Here is a 21,098-nt window from a genome sequence, read left to right on the forward strand (position 1 = left end):
ATTAGGCGCAGAAAACATAACTGCAATCCCCGCTCTTAGACCAATCTTTTTGAGATTGTGTGATATACCATGCAGGTATGGAATCACAGCCACCTTCTTACGAACTGTTGCCTGCGAATTAGTGCACGTGTCACTGATCTTCGAAAACTTGCGCAACTTCTCTGAAACAGATACCAGCAGGCGGCGTGGATATCCAGCTGCCTTCAGACGAGCAATTTGCCCGCAGAAGCTTTCTTGCATCGAATGGTAGTAAGACTTGGTCAATGCGTTGTGTAAACAGGCACGGGCAATTCCGCGCTGGACCAGCTTGCTGTGTGCAGAGGCAAAAGGCAACATAGGTTTTTTTGCACGAGGCTTATATCTCCAGCATACATGGTTACTCGAAAAGGTCTGAGCCTCAGGTCCAAGAACCTCAGGGATCCGTTCTTTTGTAGCTGTACTTCTACAAGACAACTTTTGGTCCTCACAGAACACCTCGCCAGACGAATAGTCGGTCCGCTCACACACTGCATGCGAATGATATTTTTATCCCCTGTTCAGACGTGCTCTTAATCCCCAGGGATTATTTTTCACATTTATTTAGCGCAAGGCGCGAATACTTTTTTTCGCGCGTTGTTTTCCGTGGTTACAAAAAATCGCGCGAAAAAGAACACGACAAAACAATATTTAGCATTCCGTGCCTCACTGTTTTCGCTGTCAGTGCGACAACTGAATACAAAACACTAAATACAACACGAATGGTGTTCAAGCTGCTGTTCGTGAGACATATCCAGCCGCACTCTACACTCACTGCACCAGTCACTCCCTTAATCTAATTCTGTGTGCGGCATGCTCCATCACTGACATCCGAAACTGTTCTGGGACTCTAAAGGCGACGTCAATCTTTTTCCGTAAATCTTCTAGCCGCTCACACGTTTTGCGAAAAATGATAAGTTTGAGCTGTACTGAGTCTACAAGGCAGCGCCTCTTGGGACTATGCGAAACGAGCTGCGTCGAGAAGCAGTGCTTTCATTTGTGAGCCTCTTTGAGCCGTTGATCGCAGCACTAGAGGAGATTAAGTTTAACGGAAATGGCTAAAGTCCAGTGCAGGCAAACAGTCTAATGTTGGCACTCTTGTCACCAGCGTTCCTTGTAAGCCTGCATGTGGCGGAGCACGTGTTAGCACTTACTTTGCCACTGTCCAAGAAGCTGCAGACGAGGAGTATCGACATCAGCGCTGCCATTGACGACATAGAAGCGGTACAGCAGTCAATTGAAAATGACCGCAAGAACGCGAATGCTTCTTTCTCAAAAATATTTGCACAAGTGCAGGCATTGGCAGAAACGCTGAATGTGGAGATCACCAGCCGTCGAGCCGGTCTCCGGAAGCAAAACCTTGGGAGTAGTTCATTCGATAGCGCGCAAGAATATTTTCGCGGAACCCTGTTCATTCCGTTCGTGGACCACCTACTAGCCTAGTTAGACCAACGGTTCGAAAAACACAGGGAACTTCTAAAGTAGGTTTCAGTAATTGTACCATCTCAATACCACCAATGCAAGATGATCGGGAGAAAGGAGCAGAAAATCTCCTGACAGTTTTTGCGCATGACGTCGACAAGAGGGCTCCTTTGGGAGAACTGCGACTATGGTGGACAAAGTGGGCGAACAAAGCAGCAAAGCATCGCCCCAGTACAGGAACCGATGCCCTATCTCATTGCGACAGCAGGTTCTATCCGAATGTGTACACGCTATTCCATATTCCAGTCACCCTTCCAGTGACCACTGCCAGCGCAGAGATAACGTTTTCAAGCATGAGGTTACTTAAGAACTACTTACGCTCCTCGATGTCTGAGGAACGCATGGTAGGCCTGGCACTTCTGTACGCCCACAGAAATGTCGATATCAGCGTGTCGGAAGTCATTGACCACTTCGCTAAGCTTCCTCGCCGGGTCATCTTTGTCCTCTGATACCGAGCAGGACAAAAATCAGCGCAAACGAAAGGAAAAGACACTGCTTTTCCAGAGTTCAGGTCAATGAGCCCGTAATTCTGACGCAATAATATTGTTCAACAACTTTTAAAGCTGTGAGGATTTTTTACCTTTTAGCAGTTAACACCGTGACCTAATATAAAAATACGAATACGGGCATCAGGTGGACATTAACAGCGAATCGACAGCTTCACCTTGTTCACTGAGAGGTCGGCATACGCGGCGTTACCAAACAAATACAGCTATTGGAAAGCCGTACTAGCGGCATTGTTTGTTACTTTCATTTGTCGGTTTTGTCCTTTCTTGCTTTTTGAACAAGACGCGACAACCCTCCTTGTATATTGAGTGCACAATAGCGGTTCGCACTTTTAAAACAGCTTTGAAATAGTTTCTTTCGTTATTTCTGCGCTCTTCCTTTATAGTTCTCTCCACATGGTGCGTCCGAGAGAGCAGCTTGGCCCAAGGACATATCAGTTTTTGTGATTGTGCAGCATGTTCTTTTGCCTCATTTTGGGCATTATGCATAGTGATCATTGCTTAGTTCTGTATAGTGATTGCATATTTAAATGTACATTTGTGATGTTTTGTGTAACCATACTGCCCACTGTTTCCGCTGACTTATGTTTTGCCCGTATTCGAGGTGTACTTTTCCATTCTTGTTTTTCCCTGGCCGCATCATTTGTGCCAAAAAAATGGACATTTTGCGTAAACAATCTACATTAAAGTATTTGATCTCGTCCTGGTTATTTTGTGGACTTCATTTTTTGTTATCAGGCGCCTCGTTAGTTTAAAACTGATGCAGTTCCAAAGTTGACGTGATATTTTCTGTACCTCTTACACACAAAAAATTAAAAATTTGGAAAGATTGAAGACAGTTATTCCTGAGAAGATTTTGCGGGCATGGTAACATAATATTTTTATGAAAAAACACATTTTTTTACTCGTTCTTGACAGTGCACACCATTCATGAAGTGATTTGCAGCATCTAATACAAATTGTCAACAAAAGGCACACACATTACTGCGCGTATTCCCTTAATACCACGGAGTGGGGGCATCGCAACTTGGAAAAATTGTCTCACGCATAATTGCTCCTGGTTTAAAGCATGCTACCCATTACATAAGACACACGCCTTAGTGCACGCATTCTGTAAAACACTCGTAGTGTTCGAAGTGCACACTAGGGGCAGGATATCGCTATCGCGTTCAACTCTTAAAGGCGAAGCTTAAGCGTCCCCCAATTTTCACTTTTCTCGCAGTCAACCGTCATAAAGGGATTGTTTAACAAAGCGGTAGTTTGAATGGTTTTTAAGCTTAGTGTACTAAGGAATCACCTTGAACAATAACCGCTTGTTTTTATACGAGTACTAACGGTAGTGCCTATATACACCGGGTACTCCTGGTGAAATCATTACCAGTGACAATATGCCGGCAGGTTGGGGAGGGCTGCGCAAATGGCTCTTCTGTTTAGGATGATTTGGCTGAAGTGATTCTTGCGCGCAGGTCTAGTCACCACAGACGCAACCGACAACTGAGCGAGTCGTCTTTGCTTGAGAGAAATTCAGGCTTCCCTGTCAAATTATTCGTACCTTCTATTTACGATAAACGTTTTCGACATTTTAAAAGGCATGCAAAAAGCCACGTGTGCCCACCTGCTTTGTGCCGCACCCCTTGAGCGGTATCCTGAGCTCGTAGTACTTCCTCCCGTCGCCGTAGAACTTGCAGGGACTGGTCTTGTCGTAGTCCACGTACGTGATGCCTCGGAAGGGCTCGCTGAAGTTGATTTTGACCACCATCTCGCCGGAGGCGCATGACAGGTACGCTGCAAAGGCCGAAGCATCGAGTGTGAAACGCGGAATCCGCCTTTTTCACGACGCTCCGGCGCATGCGCTCTCCCCTAGCGGACAAGTCGCGAAACGTCTCCTCATCTCGGAGGCTTTGCTTCTGGCAATACCAGTTCTCCCGGCCCCTACGAAACTCCTACCAGAACGGCAGAGGGCAGCACAAGAAAATGAAAGAGGCGGATTGTGCGGGTGGTACGCTCATTCGCCGAGATGTAATGGCAGCCGCGCATAACGCACGCCATGGCTCGCTGACGGCGCTACACTTGTGCGCGCTAAAACGTGAGCTTAATAGTTGCTAATCAGTAAGCGTTAAACTGTAACGTTACTTTAATTTGATTTAAATTAGGTAGTAGAGGCGCGTGGTAGGAAACCTGTAATGCCGACAAACCCGCACAAGTGAAAGAAAGCACAAGTCTCTCTCCTGAAATTTCTGCACCAGGTAGCCATGACATTTTGTATCTCTTGAGAACGTTCGCAAATGGGTTAGCCTGCTCTACAGCCTAAAGATACCACCGACTTAACAGCCAAGTTTCGAGATATTTGCACAGAGCTACGAGAACGAGGACGTATGAAAGGACGATTACAAATCACCAACTAGCCCAGGCTGCCGTTTTCTCAAGTTTCGAGAACATTTCTTGTGCTCAAAAGGCCAATTTACAAGAATATGCACGCATCAAAGCTCGTGCCATGGCGCTGACGTACCACCGCTTAGATTTCGGCGGTAAGCTTAACAATAAAAAAAGCCAACTCATCTTTTAAATTGACCTTCTTTTGCCAAATTACTAAGAAGTGTTTCTGTAGAGTAATCGGCGAGGGTAAAGCCGTTTATTGTGGCCTCTTTGATCTCTCGTTAAACTTGAAAACTCCCCTAAGGTCACTGAATAGATGAATGCTTACTGATCTCCGGTATAAACACGGATGCAGTACTTGCTGTTGCGGGGTGAGTTGGTGTTGAATCACACACCAGATATTTTTTTGCGCGGAATGAAAGAAGCATAAGAAATCGAAGAAGAACAGGGCAAGCGCTCAACAGCACCCTCTGAAAGGCAGCTGCCCCGTTCGTCTTTCGATGCCTTTATCTATTCAAGGCCAGGAGTTTAATGCTGTTAATGGCGTTCCGCCATCCGGCGAGAAGTGTTTCGTAGTTTGAGCAATGAGAGAGAAGTCAAACACAGAGCGGCGAAACCAAAAGCAGGTTTGCGGCTCTACGTGGTGGGATACACAACAGAAAGAAGGGCAGAGAGAAGAGCACTAACAAGCTACTCCACATGTCCTTCCTGTGGGCATAAGCAGCATTCGACAGTCGCGTGCATACATTTTGTCTTATCCAAAGCGCCAAGTGCTGCGCCTCCCTGCTGTTACGTATCTAGAATTTGCGTGTTTAGGAGAAGATGTGATGCGCCGCCCTCAAGCACCCCTTGCTGACATGTCCCTCACTCAAAGCGACATCCAAGCGTCGCCCTTCATGCTTTTATTGAGGGACCCCTACCTCTGGTGCGGTTGGTGAGGATCTCGCTGCTGAACTCGTCGGCGACGGCCTTGTGCACCACGTTCTCCACGTGGCTGTCGTCGCGGACGCCCTCCTGGCAGCGGCCGCATGGCGCCAGCTGAAAAGCAAGAATATATGAACACGAAACGCCGCTTCCAGCGGATTCACCATATGCAGCACAAGCAGGCCTGGTGCACTATGGGGGACTTAATAATAGTCCTGTTCTCTCATTGATTACTACATATTATACATCAATGACATAGTAAATATTGATGCATCTGCTAAGTGCGTAATTTACGCAGACGACACAAGCCTGTTTTTTGATGGTGACTCGGGCTTTGAAATGCCAAATCGAGCCAATTGGACGCTTGCAAGTATACACGCGTGGGCAACAAGTAATTATTCTAAGATTAAAGTAGAAAGAAAGAAAGGTAGTGCTGTTTCATCCACGTAACAAACAGTTTCAACTAACTCCCATTCAATTAAACAATACTGGGGTGCTATGCAGGATGGCCCGAGTTTGGCGAAACTCGGGATCTTTCTGAGCTCTGGCCACACCCTATTTTGAACGAGCCAAGAGTACGAGGAGGTGAAATTCATCCCTGAGCCATCCATGCCTGAGCCGTTCCATTGGTTACGATGGAACGCGGCGTCACGTCAAGGGCGGTCGAGAAGGTTGGGTGGTGTCTTCAAACTAGAGGGACCTTCTTTCATTCGTTTGTCGTTCCACTGAGTGCAGAAGTGAACCAATGCAAGAAAAGTGGCAGAAAGCCCTACTAACTATATTTTTTATGTGTGCGCGGGCCGTTTGAATTCACTTTCAAGCGTTTTATGTCTCCACAAAGTATCCTTTAGAATAATGAGCACTGTGGCCACTGAGATTCGTTCCGACTAAGCGCCTTACAACACCGCGGCTGGAGCTAATCGCCGAGGCCGCGTGTATAATCACCATGGTCGGCCTGTACATTCTAGCGCGTTGCTCGGTCGGCGCGCGCCTTCTTCGTCCTGTTCTTCGTCTGCTCGCTCTCCGAGCACGTGCGCCCGGCTAATTAGCTATTTGCCTGGGCTGTATACCTACCTAAGTAAGGACATGCTATGACGAAGCTGATTGAGCCAAATCATGCTAATGCCGAGCTAATTAGGCCACGTATTACTAAGACCACGCTAATGAAGCCGTCTAAAGCTAAGAACGAGCTAATTAAGATCATGCCAATTAACACGACGCTAACTAGGAGCGTGTAATTAAAACCAAGATAATCAAGACGTAACTCATCGAGATCGTGTTAAGATCGTGCTAATTACGACTACACTAAGTAAATCTGTACTATTCAGAAGCTTACGAATTAAACCTGAATAATTAATGTCGTTATATTTAAAACATTAACTGTTAAAGGGGTCATGAAGCACCCCTTGGGCTTGTTGAAAAAACACATCCTGCGGAAAGCTGACACGGCTATGAACTGCTCAGCCAAATATTGCAGTCGTGCGCGCCGCGTAAAGGCTACAAGCGCAACGCGAAGTTGCTGTTTTCTCAGGAGCCCTCTTTTCAAACAGAGGCCGGTTCTCACTCTCGGCGGTGCGCGGGGCGTCTGCCAGGAGACGTCGTGATCTGCATGGACGCGTCGCAAAAAAACATAGCATCCTCATTAGCCGATAGCCGACGTAAATCGAGAGCGGCGTTCGGATCAGATGCGCTTCTTGCCACGGGTTGCCGCCACTTGCCGGCGCCGCACTCCTCAGTACATGGTAGCCGCACTCGCGCAAGCGAATCACAGCGGGAGAGCGATCGCGTTTCGTGACGCGCGCTGACGTAACTTCTTTCCCCCGTGCCATCCCTCCCTATCTAGCTTCCAGTGCGCTCGTCGGCACGAGAAAAGAGAGAAAGCGCTGAGAGCGTGCGCCAAACCCCCGAAACTCCGCTAATTCTTGACGGATTCGAGAAATTCTTGCGGCAATCGATTCGGGAGGCAGTAAACTCCGATACTGAGGTCATTAGATCATTACTTGGAAAAGTGGTTTATGACCCCTTTAAGACAGAACTATTCAATATCATGTTAGTTAAGACCTGCCTAATCAATAGCACCAATATTGAGACCGAACTAACACGGTCATTACTGCGAAGCAGACCAAGCATACTGAGTAGACGAGCCACGTAAAAAGCTGGAAGAAGCTAAGTGGTCAGAAGTTCATCCGATGCCCCCAGCCTTGCACAAGTAGTGCAAGTTGACCAAATATTTTATACGCAAAGGAGCTGTTTATTAGCGTCAACCGCATGAAACACTTCACAGGCAGACTGGCACTATGACAGTCACGAGTTGAACTGGGGCCTTTTCATGATCAACGAGTTTGTGCCCGAGTTCGCGCGTCAATAAATTTGACTGACAGACGCCCGCGGCGAACATCGGGTCCGCCCACCACGTTTGCTCTTGCCGTGGAGCAGTGATCACGCCGCAGCGCCAGCGAGCGGCACGATTCATCTATGAGCTTAATCGCACAGACTATGCACACACACGCACGAAGAACTAAAGGTTATATCATCACGTGGCTACGATGTCTCGCATTCAGTTTCACCTCGCTCACGACGTACCACTCACCGCCATGAAGCAAGCACCCCTGGTGGGATTTGCGGCGAGAAATGTTACTATTTACTTGTTTGTGGAGACATTGTTTCTATCGATTCGTTACCACAGAAAAATCTTCACACGTGTAATGTAAGCATAGCAGTAACCTGTCCATTTATTTATCTGTAATATTCCAGAGAAGTGAAACGAGCTGCACCAGAGTGCTGCGTGTGCGCCCTTGTTGTCTTCGAGAGTGGAAATTTCCATGTTGCAGGTGGAACGAAAGAACTTTCCGAAAGAAGACAAACGCCCACGAACGCGCCCGTGGGACGCGCGATGATCAGTTGGCAAAAAGATAGCGCGACAATCACGCTGACATCGCTGCACTGTCAAAATGCTGACTGAGTGGCGGCCCTGACGCGTTCGCACGCGGTGTTCCTTTGAAAACCGCCGCAAATGCCGCACATCCGTTTGTGACGCCCATGCTCGTTTTTGTAGCCGTTTTTATTAACGATGCTATCGCGTGCTCCGCACCGTCTTCCTGTCATGACCGCCGTAGTGCGAGCTCGGAGCAAACTCGTGTGCCCGAGAAGCTCGGGCCATCCCGCATAGCACCCCTGAAATAGAAATACTACCGTCTTTCAAATCGCTTGGCGTATATTTCTCTGAAGCTATGTCATGGGATTGCCAAGTGAATCACATAGTAAATTATCTAGAGCAATAGGTACTATGCGTCGCCATTGTAACTATATTCCTACATCCATTAATATGCTTTTATACAATTCAATGTTTCTTTTTTTAAGTTCAATACGGAATTCTAGCCTGAAGGAAGACTTCAGCAGAAAACATTCAGAAATTGATGGTACTGCAAAAAAAGAGCAAGACGGCTTGCCTCCAGGTCGCCATATCTTTGCCATACTGCTCCTTTGTTTGCAAGGCTTAGAACTATGAAAATATGATCCTTGTGCAGATATAGGCTTTGTCGCATGTATATAATTGGAAAATTAGGAATAATGATTCTTTAACACAACTTGAATCCTTACAGCAACATAATTCCCTGTATAAATTACGTCAATTAAAACCTTGGATTCTTAACAAGAACACAACTAAATACGTTGACCAAATGCTACAGTTCTGTTTACCAATTTTTCTAAACGAATTACACAACCAATTACTTTTGTGCGGGAAGCGTTATGTAAGACAAACCGGGCGTTGTATTAATAACAGGCTGTTGGATCATAAAGCTTCACTGAAGAGACAGCCATGCTCTAAGCTTTCCTTGCACTGCAGAGAATGCGGCTGCGCACCTCAGTTTGCCGAGACGACGGTGGTTCAAAGAGAGGGTAGCGAGTGAAATTCGGGAAGCTGGCGATGCATGTGTCGCGAAGCCCTCCGTCACATTACTTGCTGCGGAGATAAGTTTTGCGGAAGCGTGTCGTTGAGACAATCGATGTGTGTACACGGGTTCATCTAACCGCATGTATATATGTTTTGTGTTTCAATAAAGTTTCAGTTGATAGTTTGCGCCGTGTTTCGTTTGCCTTCCTTCGTGTTTTCGTTCTTTCGCGCACCACAGCATTAAGAGGAGTTACCACCTCGCCCAGCAGTCCGTACTTCTCAAAGGAAATGGCTCCAGTGTATCTATTCTCTCGCTAAAAATGCTGCACCACATATTTATGTGACTGCTTGCGCTGCTATAAGTCCTTCTGCCTTTACTTTTCCTCTGTCTTCATCACTACGTTTTTTTTCGTTCAAGTGTGCGAAATGTTTCCATGATAACCTTGCTGATTAATTTCTGACCGTGGTTGTTCACTCATTTAGTTCACGTATTATGTATACCGTGTGCTTCTGTTTGACCTCTGTGAAGCCGCTCAGTGTGTGAGGTGGCCAGGTTCCCCTCAAGCTGCTCAATTCAGCCTCTTTGCCTGGTCGTCCTCGCAACCTTGTTGCAAATAAACTCAATTCAATTCAATACATTCTGTTTATTACGTTTTACGTTTATTACGTATTACGTGTTTATTACTGCGGAGCCTAGCGAGACTTGTTGATGCTGCGGTGCCACCAGCAAACAGTTGCGTGTTTTTACTATAAAATATGTGAAAATTGCTGTTTGCATAGACGCAGTAATAGATGAAACGCTTTCGCACCTTAAACATCCGCAAAACTTTGGTGTACTACCAATGATACGTTACTTTAGATCGCTTTCGGCGTTTTCCATTTGCAGACCATTGCGGCATCGCATGCGCTCGCTCGCGTTGCTCATCTCGCGCGGCGAAAGGTGACGACGAAACGCGGACGGCTGTACATATTGATAACCGAAATTCTTGCGCAGTTCCTACAACGTTGCCCGCTATCTGTGAAGAAATTGTCATCATTGTCTAACGTAGAAGGATTCATTGTTGGGCGAGTTGGTAATTCATGATGAAAGTAAATAGCACGAAAAAACGTAAGACAAGACGAAGAAGGCTACAGCACAAGCGCATACTAACAACTGAACTTTTATTAGAAAGACGAAAATATACAGGAAGCCCAAACCACATGTTGACCACGAACACAACCGAAAACCTCAGATGTGCGCATCCAGGTACGTTATCTCTGCCTTATTTAACGCAAGCGAAGGCTTTGCCACACAGTCATCTCCAGCTTTCAAAATGAAAAAAGCCTCAACGAGGCCGTCTGGTCCCTGTGACGTGCGAGCACTTTCGCATCAGACAAGCGAGGAGTACTCATGGCAGTGCAGGGCCAAATTAGACGACGGCTGCCCATTCAAAGATACTCCTCGCTGGTCTGATGAGAAAGTGCTCGCACGTCATAGGGACCAGACGGCCTCGTTGAGGCTTTTTTCATTTTGAAAGCTGGAGATGACTGTGTGGCAAAGCCTTCGCTTGCGTTAAATAAGGCAGAGATAACGTACCTGGATGCGCACATCTGAGGTTTTCGGTTGTGTTCGTGGTGAACATGTGGTTTGGGCTTCCTGTATATTTTCGTCTTTCTAATAAAAGTTCAGTTGTTAGTATGCGCTTGTGCTGTAGCCTTCTTCGTCTTGTCTTACGTTTTTTCGTGCTATTTACTTTCATCATTGTCAAACGTGTTGCTCACTTTCCATTCAGGTTGTTGCAGCAATCAGACGGATAAAGCAACCACCTTACTGACATTAAATGACAACGCATCGGCGCTGTTGGTTCCTGTCGGATTGGTGTTCAGCGGGACAGAACAGTTGGCTTGGGAACGCCTCATTTCTACTTTGCACAACATGAAGTTAATGGCGACAGTAACTGTAAACAAAAAGTAAGGTGCAAACAACTTAGTATATCAGTTTGAAATACACCTATGACGTATATAAGTACACGGAGATGTAGTACAAACAGCATTGCGAAAGCAGGCGGTTACGCAGCCAGCTGAGGTAAGCGAAAAAAAAATCCATGAATTCAGAAACAAGCGACTCATTCGTAAGCGTTATGCAAGCGAAAAAAAAATAAACTGGAATATTGAAAGTGCAATAACAGCGATAGTTGAAATTTATTTTACAAGTGCGAAGTATTTGTTATCATTTACTCTCCAGGGGCGGAAATGACTGGCTTGCAGCTGGACGCTTTTGCGACTCAAACGTGAGCTTACACATCTGCAATTCAGTACCAAGAAAAACATGAGCGAGAGAAATCGGTTCTTCAAATAAACAGAGGACAGACAAATAAGAGATGTAGGGAATGCTCTGGAGCGTCGAACAACGTGTGTCTAACCGAGAGTGTGCAGGGAATATACCGTGGACCTTTCTCTGCCTAACTGAAGGCGATGCTCATCGTTCACTTTCCAGATCTACGTACCTGAATTAGACAAGCTGCTACAACTTATGCTGTCTTTATTCATCTACAGTATCAAAACATTTCTGCACAAGAATCAACGTTTGGGCAAGTTAGAATTCGTAATGCATTTTTGAAATGGGCAGCGCGAAAACGTCTGGCGTGTTGTACTTCTGCTCGTGTTCTCGTTTTCGCGCTGCCCATTTCGAAAATGCATATTCAATACACATCTCATGGTAACGGTGACCTGTCTTGCACAGTAAAGCTTCGTTTCCATTCTCTTGATACATATAACTGATTGAATAAGTTTGGACTCTTAAATGGCTGCAAGCAAAACATGGGTCAATTTTTCCGATTTTTTGCAACCAGCTCGGGTATTCTTTAGCCCTCTATTGCATGGCGTGCCCAGCGCCTCCTCTATCCTTCTGTGCCTGGGCTAAGGAGCGGAGCGCTATGGGAACCGACCGTCGGCGTTAGTGCGGCTTTAAGCCGCCGGGCGCCGCCACCTTAGTAGACCTGCCGGCGCGTCGTCGCCCGCGGAAACGAATGCCGTGGCTGCATTCGAAGCTGCTATATGGTTCCGTTTTCGGCTGCATTCGCGTTGTTTAATGAACACTTGTAAACGGGAATTATGAAGCACTTGTCGTTCTGGGCAACTACCCATTTCGAAGGCATGTGTCTTTCGCAGCTATTTGATCGTCGTCTGCTAGCCCGATACCAGAGAGCGCATGCCAGTGATGCTCGGAAAACTGTTTTGTCACCGTTACGTTCGTTGACTGAGATTCGTTTTTTGACTGTCTGAAAGTCGATTTTCGAAAGCAGTATTTGCGAAGAGCTAATACTGAAAGCTTGGGCGCTTAAAGTTATCCGATGAGTGCTACCGTCTACTGGTGTAGCACACTATACGCAAGCCTGGAGTACGTGCGCTAAATAACACGAAATGTCACTAGACTGCTTCCAGGGATATACATGATCGGCCGTTTGCTTCGTAAAGCTTTTGAGAATTACATTTGTTGCCACCGGGAGAAAGCAACAGCTGGTGCCAGAAAAAGAGGAACTATGCCAAGTGATTCCACCATTTCAGAGCTTAAACCAGTTAAATCGTGGTGGTACGAGAAACAGACAAAAACAGCTGCATATGCCGCGCGCTTCCTGCAGCACTGACCGATGTGTGTGAACAGACGCTGTCGTTCAAGTATAAAGTGCCGACTCTCAACGAGGGGTAGCCAGAAATTTTTTTTCGGGGGGGGGGGGGGGCACCTCCTTGATCTGAAGTGGCGGTCGGGCTGGGAAATGTGATCGAGTGTCATTTTGAGCTTGTATGCCATGGCAAAAAAAATTTCGGGGGTATCACGGGCCCGGTGTGCCTCCTCCCCCCCGCCCCCTCCCGGCTGTCAACGCCACTGCTCTCAACTTGAGCCAATGTGAAAGGCGTGAAAAATCGCGCGGCCTGCTGTCAGTTGCTTCAGCTTGTCTTTGTATTTGTCGACGGTTTGTTGTAGCCTCAGTATCTGGTTCCTCAGGCATCTTTCTTTTCTCCTCCATTTGGCCTTTTCGGTAGTGAGCAAAGTAGAGGCCGAATAGCTGTCGACCTGGACGCTGAACAGGCTGCATGGAGCAGCCTGCTCAGCCTTGTGCACTCATTTATTGTAACACTGTACATAATGATTGTCGGTTGTTTCGCCGGTAGCCCATGTAGTGTCCATGGGCTCCGATTCTTCAGCTTCGGGACCTAATGTCAGCGCTGAATGCACATGGCGGCGATCGCGAGGCAGCGTTGCTACTGGTACTACATGTATTCGTTGACTGTTCGAACGCAACACGGTCACGTTTAGGTATACTTGATATGCTTGGTTCAGTTGTTATCTTGGGCTGCAAACGTGAAGGGTAGTCTGCAAAGAGTGACGCTACTGCATCCTTCTTAAGCCGTCCCTTCTTATATTCTATGATATATTCGGGTCGTAAACGACGGCTGCATATTCTAGTGTACATTGTAGATGCATTAGGAGACCAATTATCCCACCTAATTACTGCAAGCCACCTCTACCGAACACCAGCGGCAGCTCGAATTTCATGGAAAGACAACCGAACAGTGTGTTAAGGCGAAAGCATTAGATGCTTCATCAAACGCGAAAATTGACCGTCGGCGGCGTCAGCACGAGTGATGCAAAAAATAATTACGTGATGACGTCATCATATGACGCCACAGATCATAAAATTTTGTGACATCATCGTGACGTCACACAACCTGTCGTCGCCATATTACATGGTCAAAATGGGCCGATCACGGAGGCAGTGCATGCCTCCGCTGATGTGCAGAAAGCTTGCATTGCCTCCGATCCTTGAGGCGGCAAGAAAACCACGTTAGGCTCAGAAATATCTCGGAGGGGGGCAGGGAATGTTCAATACATTGACTGGAAGAAAAAGAAGAAGATGGCTTTCGCCTTTCGGTCGTCTTAGATGAATGCATAAGGGACCCTGTGAGATTTTTTTTCTTTATCAATAAAGGGAAATAAAAAAAGAAGACAATCGCGATTTCTTTCATTTCCATTTGCAGAGTGGAACACAACAGTATGACATTCTAAGGCATTGGCGTAGTTGCAATAGCCTGAAATAGAAAACAAAACGCGAATACTATCAAACTGGAGTGCAAGTATCGAACCGGCAGCACGGCCTGACAGACTGCCTGCGGAATACGTACAGCGAGAATGGAAAGACACGCGAGCATGCGGTATCTGCATCCTTTGCTGTTTCGCATTTATTTTCAAGTGGTTATAGCCTGGATGATTACTGAAAATACGACGTCATCCATGACACAATAAAAGACCATCTAGCATCTTTTTATTGCCACCACGATTAGAGCATGATCAAAACTGCACGCCGCTATGTTCGCGTACCTATAAAAGCCTGCGAGAAGCACAAATGCAATTAAACTCGGATGCAAACACGAATTCGTGAGCTTCTTAATACGCGCGGTCGTTAAGCGCCAGCTTTCCGTTGTCTACTTGCACAGCGCCACCACGCGGCAGCGGCGAGTGGACGCGGAGCGCGCGCTCGACGGCCCGAGGAGAGCGTTCGCCCAGGCACTGAAAAAATAGAGGAGGCGCTGGGCGTGCCATATTTGGCACATACCGTTTACCACTTTTTTTCGGTTGTGGGCTGCCTAGTTTTCTATGAACATTTTCACCGCACAAACGTTGAACAATTATTTCGTACTATTTTACGGTCTCATAAATTCAAGCCCATTAGTTTTCTCAAGTTTCACCGCAACTACAGCAGAGAACCCGAAATCGGTGTGTGCCAAATTTGGCACAGTATGAACTTGAAAGACAAAATTGGTATCGTGCTGCCATCTGTTCAGTGAAACGCAAGACATATATAAGCAATGCGTAGCCTCCGAGCTTGGGTCCGACCAATTCAAGCTCATATTGAGTTTATTCGATTTCCTTCGCAACTGCGGCTCAGCACCGTAAACTAGCATTTACCACGCTGGAATTTGCGCGGGAAAGGATATAGGTGTTCTGTGGTGAAGGTGTAGCACGGCAGCGCCATGAACGCGTCCACATTCTACGGCCCTCGCAAAGCTCGGGAGAAGACCACGGCCTGTGATATTCCATCAGGCAGTGAAGACTCGGATCTATCCGACTCAGATGATGACTACCCACCCGGTAAGTACTAATATTTCCCTTATCAGCCACTATCAGTGTGTTACAGGCTGCTAACAGCAGCCTGTAACACACAGCCTGTTTGCATCTGCAAAATCACTGCTCGTCTTGATTTTAGAGGTGTCTCTAGCCACTAACGATTGGGCTACGGCGTGTCTAATGTAGCAGTACAACAGTGGAGTAGCCGCGTCGGTTGGTAGGCACGTGCCCATCGACTGGACACGACGGTTGTTAGAAAGCATCAATACAGTCACGCATTTCTCTTCGTTCAAAATATTCTGACATTTTCGTGCTCTCATAACTGGGTACCATTGTTATATTTTAGTCGCCACTCTAACTGCCGTAGCGTCTCTTCGGTAACGCTGGTTTCCTATAGATTATTTTTGTTTCTTACAGATGTACAAAGCACGACAAGTGCTGCTTGTGGCGAAGACCATTCGGACACAGAAAGCGAAGACCGATTCTGACTCGGATACGGCCCCTAACGTGACGACTAAGAGAAATGAAAGCAAGGTTTGTAGACCAATTTGGAAGCATAAGGACATGCCATTGAATGATGTGGCATCTTAGTTTAGAGGGAACAGCTATGCCCCTACTTTGGCGCTGGAAACGCCGTATGATTTTTTCCGTCATATATTCACACCGGACTTCATTTCCACCATGACGGAACAGACGCGTCTGTATTCCACGCAGTCACGTCCACATAAGCCCCTTTCGGTTACGGAAGGAGAAATGTAGAAGGTCGTGGGATCCCTACTCTGGATGTCCCTGATTCGTCTGCCGAGTTCCCGGATGTACTGGAACCCGGAATTCTACGTACGTCAAATTGCAAGCCTGATGCCAGTGAATAAATGGGAAGAGCTGAAGTCATTTCTTCACTTTTCTTACAATACCACTGCGGTTCCGAAAGGACAGTTATGACCGACAGCACAAGATTCGGCCCTTGCTGACGACCATTAGAGAGCGCTGTCTCACAGTTCCATTTGACGAAAATCTCTCCGTTGACGAACAAATTTGTGCTTTTAAAGGCAGAAGTTGCCTGAAGCAGTATAACTCAAAGGAGCCACATCGGTGGGGCTGCAATTTTTTTGTTTTTTCGGGCGTCAGCGGATTTCCATATAATTTTGAGCTATACAGCGGGCAAGAAAATGTCGTCAGAGACGGCACACCTGATTGTGGCGCTAGTGGCAACGTTGTTGTAAGGCTCTGCGACCCTGTTCCCCGCAACGTGAGACACAAGGTCTACTTTGACAATTACTTCAATAGCCCGAAGGTCACTATATCACAAGACCGAATTTTGTCGCTTGGTACGGTGAGGGCAAATCGTCTACCAAACTGTCGCCTGAAAAGCGAAAATGAACTGAAATGTAAAGGACGTGGTGCTTCAGAGGAACTCGCAACCACGACAGATGATGTGGAGTTATCGTGTGCGTGCGTTGGCACGATAACCGCGCCGTGACATTCCTGTCGAGCTTTGTTGGGGGAGATCCAGTCGAAAAGACTGGTTTACCTCAGCCAAGGAGTTTCGCGAAATTTATTGCCCCAGCGTAGTAAAAGTCTACAACAGACAGATGGGCGGGGTCGACCTGCTGGACTCACTGCTTGGACTTTACCGCGTACATATCAGGTCGAAGAAATGGCACTTTCGAATTTTTACGCATATGCTAGACTTGTCGGTAGTAGCAGCATGGCTATTGCACAGGAGGGTGCAGGAGCAGCTTGGTAAGAAAGAAGTACTACCGCTGGCTCAATGCCTCACCTCGCACAACAAGTGCCTACCCAAAAAGCGACCAGGAAGGACTTCTAGTGAAGACATCCAATTCCAGGTTCAAGCCAAAAAAGCACGGGGACCGGCTGCCACAATCCCCCCAAAGACGTCCGATCTGACCAAGTCGGCCACTGGCCAGAATTTGATGAGAAGAGACAAAGATGTAAGCGGCCATCTTGCACAAAGTCGTCAGTAAGATGCAGGAAGTGCAACATTCACCTGTGCCTGAACGCAGCAAAAACCTGAGTTATGTTTTTCCTTGTTCGTTTTCTCCTTGATATGAATTGAAGTCCCGTCAAGGAGATGATCGACGTCGATGAAGCAGGAGGCAGGTTGGAGGTAATAAAAACTCGAAGGTATATTGCAGCAAAATATTTACAGTCATATGTACATCTTGCCGAAGCACACTGATGATAACATAGACATCAACAGTATCTTACTCTTCTACTGAACTTTTCTTAAGTTAGAGCCTAGAACACTGTTACTACATACGAAGAACCGAGTCTCACTGTTCGACCACCGAGTGGTTACGGCCCAGACAAAAGTTGCATCGTACGGAGTCTTACTGATCGATCAGTTAAGTGATTACAGCCTAGAGTGAAGGGAAACGAATTCCGTCCAGCTTTAAGTACCTTGCGGTAAACAAAGAAAAGGGGAGGTGGCCACTGGTGGTCCTCCTCGACATTCCCTTATCCAATCCGTTTATCCTCAGATTAAGCCACTCCCTACTGGGCTGTCCCTAATATCCACAGCAGTGTCTTTACAGTGCAGACAGGCGTTTTGGCACTCTTTCCCATCATGGCTCTCCCTCTCCTTATCCCACGCTCTCAGGGATTCTCACGGTCGAAATACCTGTATCGTAGCAGCCCTGCGGCGTTCGCGCCATCTTCCACGCTCATCGAGTCGAACCCCCGGTGACGGTCGTAAAGACGGTTCCGGGAAACCATTTGCGTGTCCTCGCCTTTCCCGCATTCGGACCGTGCATTGCTGCGACTCAACCCTGCTTTACAGTCGGCGCGCCGAAAGCGCATGCCGGTCGTTATTGGGGTCAAGCATACTGTCGCCTCGAGCGACGGCATACAGCAGAAGATGTTTGCCCTGCTCATTTTCCCACACGTTCGGGCTGCTTTTCCCGAAGCCGACCTCTGAGAACGGTCGCGTACCCGGAACCCCTGGGGGCCATCGTGGGATCGAGCTGCTCCCTGCAGTTTGCTTTCCGTTCATAATTGCACAGCCAAAGACCAGGCAGGGGGAGAGCCGAGAAAGAAGCTTTGTACGACGTACAGTGCCGCGCCGTCCCGTCTGCACGATCGACTTATGAGCGGCAAACATAACAAACTGTTTCATTTATTTTCAGACATCGCGCTAAGAAGACCGCCTTCCATGATGCTATGTTTTTCGCCCATGGCAGCAAGACTGCTCGGCCATCTTCATGGTGTGCCATATTTGGCACAAAGCTGTATCTTTATTATTATAGCCGTTATAACTCTGAAACTTTTTGTATACGTATAGGTTCATGCAATCAACAATAAAAGCTGAAAAAATAATTTTGAAATTGACTTTTTCTCAATTCATGCAGTAGAGGTTCAGGAAGAAGTGACGACGGAGGTAGCGAGGTGCAACTTTTAAACGTACTTCATGGTCTAGGTGGTTTGAGCTTCTGCACTGGCGACGCGTTAGGCTTGGGGAAGGTGGCCGGAGATGGCTCACCATTCGCTTCAAGCACGCTTTCCATCACTTTCTCGCCGCTAAAATCGTCAGTGTGGAGCCAGGGTAACTCAGGTTATGACGTGCTCAATTAGTTCGTTTACGCTTTTTGTTTTGGCACTGTACGGTGCCTCACAGTAGGAATATTTCGTTTTATAGGCGATCTACTGAGCTCTCTCTTGGTGCAGGGTAGCTGGTTTTGGATCGAAGGTTTCTCGTCACGGTTTGCGCACGACTTCCGTGCGATTTTCATTCAAGCGACAATTTCTCCTTGCACGCACGTAATCTTTGACTAACAAGCGTCGAAAGCTGGTCGAGTTGGTAAGGTTTCATCTTCTAGCAAACTGCGCGGCAGACGGGACACAAAGAAGGAACGAAAGAGACAGACGAGCGCAGACTCACAACTGATTTTATTGTAAACGTAGTCGACCTATATAGTGTCCAGCAAAAGGCAACGTGTCACAGTCAAAGTTTATCAGCGTACCGCAACGCCACACCAAACCCCCCCCCCCCAAAAAAAAAAGTAAATCTAAAAGGTGCACGTGCAAGGCCACGCAAGTCAACAGTAGCATGTAGAACTGAGATATGCGTACTCCTTATCCAGCAGGCTTATATATGGTTCACTGACGCACCCTTCTCCCTTTCTTCTAATGTGGAAAGCCTCTATTATTCTTCGCCCTATGTATCTACTATCTCTAGACATGATATTCGCATCTTGAAAAACAGGCTCGCAACAGCACTCCCTGCTATGCGCTGGCAAATGCAAACCCGGACTTTTGGATAGTGAACGCTCGTGTTCCCTTATTCTCATGTTAATGCACCTGCCGCTTTCACCGATATAAGACTTCCCGCAAGTCACGGGCACCTGATACACAACACCCACAGCGCATGGCACATGCTGGTCTTCTTCCTTATGTTGAACATGACACTTATTTCTTAGTGCCATGCTAGCAGGTTCTTTCCTTTCACTAACCATCCTGCAAACTTTTGACATCTTGCCTGGTGCTCAGAATGCTACGCGTACACCATACTTCATTCCTATCTTTTTCAGACCGTGCGAAAGGCCGTGAACATAGGGGAGGACTGCAAGTGAATGCTTGTGAACGCTTGTGCATGCTTGTGCCAGTGAATGCAAGTGCTGCAAGTGAATGCCTTATTACTATCCTCCTATGTCGTCCTTCCTTTCTCCTTAACAACACGCAACAGTTTGTTGCAGACCGTGGCTATCACATGGTCAGGATACCCTGAGATGTTGAGAGTGGGTGTTGTGTATCAGGTGCCCTTGACTTGCGGGAAGTCTTATATCGGTGAAAGCGGCAGGTGCATTAACATGAGAATAAGGGAATACGAGCGTTCACTATCCAAAATCTGGGTTTGCATTTGCCAGCGCCCTGCAGGGAGTGCTGTTGCGAGCCTCTTTTTCAAGATGCGAATGTCATATCTAGAGATAGTAGATACATAGGGCGAAGAATAATAGAGGCTTTCCATATTAGAAGAAAGGGAGAAGGGTGCGTCAGTGAACCCTCTATAAGCCTGTCGGATAAGGAGTACGCATATCTCAGTTCTACATGCTACTGTTGACTTACGTGGCCTTGCACGTGCACCTTTTAGAATTTTTTTTTGTGGGTTTTTGGTGTGGCGTTGCGGCACGCTGATAAACTTTGACTGTGACACGTTGTCTTTTGCTGGACACTATATAGGTCGACTACGTTTACAATAAAATCAGTTGTGAGTCTGCGCTCGTCTGTCTCTTTCGTTCCTTCTTTGTGTCCCGTCTGCCGCGCAGTTTGCTAGAAGATGTAATCTTTGACTCTCCAGCATAGGTCGGCAAAAAAATTGGAGCTCACTGACACTCACTCAAGAAGTATATTTTGCTCTGAGGGCTCACTCAGACTCACCCAAAATTTTCCTCAATCGGACTTACTCGGACTCTGTGTCACTAAACTTTTTCTGAGCCGGGCTCACTAAGACTCAATCTCACCAAGATATTACCCAACCGGACTCACTCAGACTCAGACTCACGGCTTCCCCTCAGCCTGAGTGAGTCGACTCATGAGTCCGTTGGCGTAAAATCAGCTTTTTCGATCATGGCGTCAATCCTCTTTAACGCCAATGTCTCACACAATCAGTGCTCTACGGTACGCCTTTTCATCTTTTATCTTCAAATACGAGTTATCATATATCGCATATTATTATATATCGATCCAGTTAGGACACTTTTATGAAATAAGCGACTCACACGAGATATTTTTATCAAGAACATCCCATGAAAGAGTTTGTGGGGGGAGGTCATGGCAT

The 21,098-nt window shown here is 46.9% G+C and overlaps 1 protein-coding gene across 1 annotated transcript in view; it reads right to left on the reverse strand.

The window, feature by feature from the left end:
- Positions 1-21,098, reverse strand: part of LOC119389329 (uncharacterized) — a 167,948-nt gene that overhangs the window by 13,412 nt on the left and 133,438 nt on the right. Inside the window, exons 4-5 of the mRNA XM_037656537.2 lie at positions 5,300-5,417; positions 3,619-3,788 (exon numbers count right to left, since the gene is read on the reverse strand). Of these exons, the coding sequence (XP_037512465.1) occupies positions 3,619-3,788; positions 5,300-5,417 (288 nt within the window). The remainder of the gene's footprint in view (positions 1-3,618; positions 3,789-5,299; positions 5,418-21,098) is intronic.

The sequence above is a fragment of the Rhipicephalus sanguineus genome, chromosome 1, assembly GCF_013339695.2.
Source record: "Rhipicephalus sanguineus isolate Rsan-2018 chromosome 1, BIME_Rsan_1.4, whole genome shotgun sequence".
Taxonomy (NCBI): domain Eukaryota; kingdom Metazoa; phylum Arthropoda; class Arachnida; order Ixodida; family Ixodidae; genus Rhipicephalus; species Rhipicephalus sanguineus.